The 1,216-nt window shown below is 32.1% G+C and overlaps 1 protein-coding gene across 1 annotated transcript in view; it reads right to left on the bottom strand.

Moving 5' to 3' along the window:
* The window catches only part of LOC106877629 (reversion-inducing cysteine-rich protein with Kazal motifs), a 194,539-nt gene that overhangs the window by 6,649 nt on the left and 186,674 nt on the right, over positions 1-1,216 (bottom strand). Inside the window, exon 20 of the mRNA XM_052970945.1 lies at positions 166-290. Within this exon, the coding sequence (XP_052826905.1) occupies positions 166-290 (125 nt within the window). The remainder of the gene's footprint in view (positions 1-165; positions 291-1,216) is intronic.

Below are 1,216 nucleotides of genomic sequence, written 5' to 3'. Positions count from 1 at the left end.
CCTCAGTCAAATCGTCCAACCCATGCTAGCATGGAAAGCGGACGTTAAACGATGATGATGATGATGATGATGATGATATATATATATATATATATATATATATATATATATAGAGAGAGAGAGAGAGAGAGAGAGAGAGAGAGAGATTATTCAAAGTGTCCTCACTTGGCAGTGTCCCCAGTAAGCTAAACTCCTGTTATGACCATTCAATAAACAGATATTGGAGAATTCTTCATCAAGAGTATCACAGACATGTTCATGGTTGTGACTACAACCTGGTTTCTTTGATACTGAAATACAAAGAGAGCCAAAAAGAAAACAAAAAAGAATTCGTCAATTATTATAATAGAACACTTGGAGTACAGCTTTTAATTAACGTTAACTCTCACTCTGAATACATTTATGGTCTTGTACCAATATGAAAAATCATTACTGTTCATCTTGGTTTATTGACTTTGTGTCTGCATGAGAAATTATCCGATGTTCTGAGTTCAAATTCTGCTGAGGTTGACTTCGCCTTTCTTCCTTTTGGGGTCAATAAATTAAGTACCAGTGAAACACTGGGGTCAATGTAATTAACTACTTCTGTCCCGCCAAATTTCAGGCATCATGACTTTAGTAGAAAGCATTATTATTATTATTATTATTATATATATATATATCATCATCATCATCATCGTCGTTTAACATCCGCTTTCCATGCTGGCATGGGTTGGATGGTTTGATAATAATAATAATAATAATAATAATAATAATAATAATAATAACAATGAAATAATAATAATGAAGTGATTTTTAAATTCTCAAACGCAGGATAATGCTAATAATATAGCCTGAACAGGATAAACTACCCCTATTTTGCTGGGCCGCCAACACTTTTTTCTGCAAATTAGGGGTATCTTATCCTGTTCAGGCTATATTATTAGCATTATTCTGTGTTTGATAATTTAAAATCATTTCATTATTATTATTTCATTGTTATTATTATTATTATTATTATTATTATTATTATTATCAAACCATCCAACCCATGCCAGCATGGAAAGCGGATGTTAAACAAAGATGATGATGATTATTATTATTATTACTATTATTGTTATAATTATTAAGGTGGTGGATCTGGCAGAATTGTTAGCATGCCAGACAAAATGCTGTGTCAAGGTCAAGTTTGCCTTTCCTCCTTTCAGTTGAGCATTAGGCCAATGTAATCAACTGA

Source organism: Octopus bimaculoides, chromosome 9, assembly GCF_001194135.2.
Source record: "Octopus bimaculoides isolate UCB-OBI-ISO-001 chromosome 9, ASM119413v2, whole genome shotgun sequence".
Taxonomy (NCBI): Eukaryota; Metazoa; Mollusca; class Cephalopoda; order Octopoda; family Octopodidae; genus Octopus; species Octopus bimaculoides.
The sequence above is the reverse complement of the archived record's forward strand: the minus strand, read 5'-3'. Positions and strand labels throughout refer to the sequence as shown.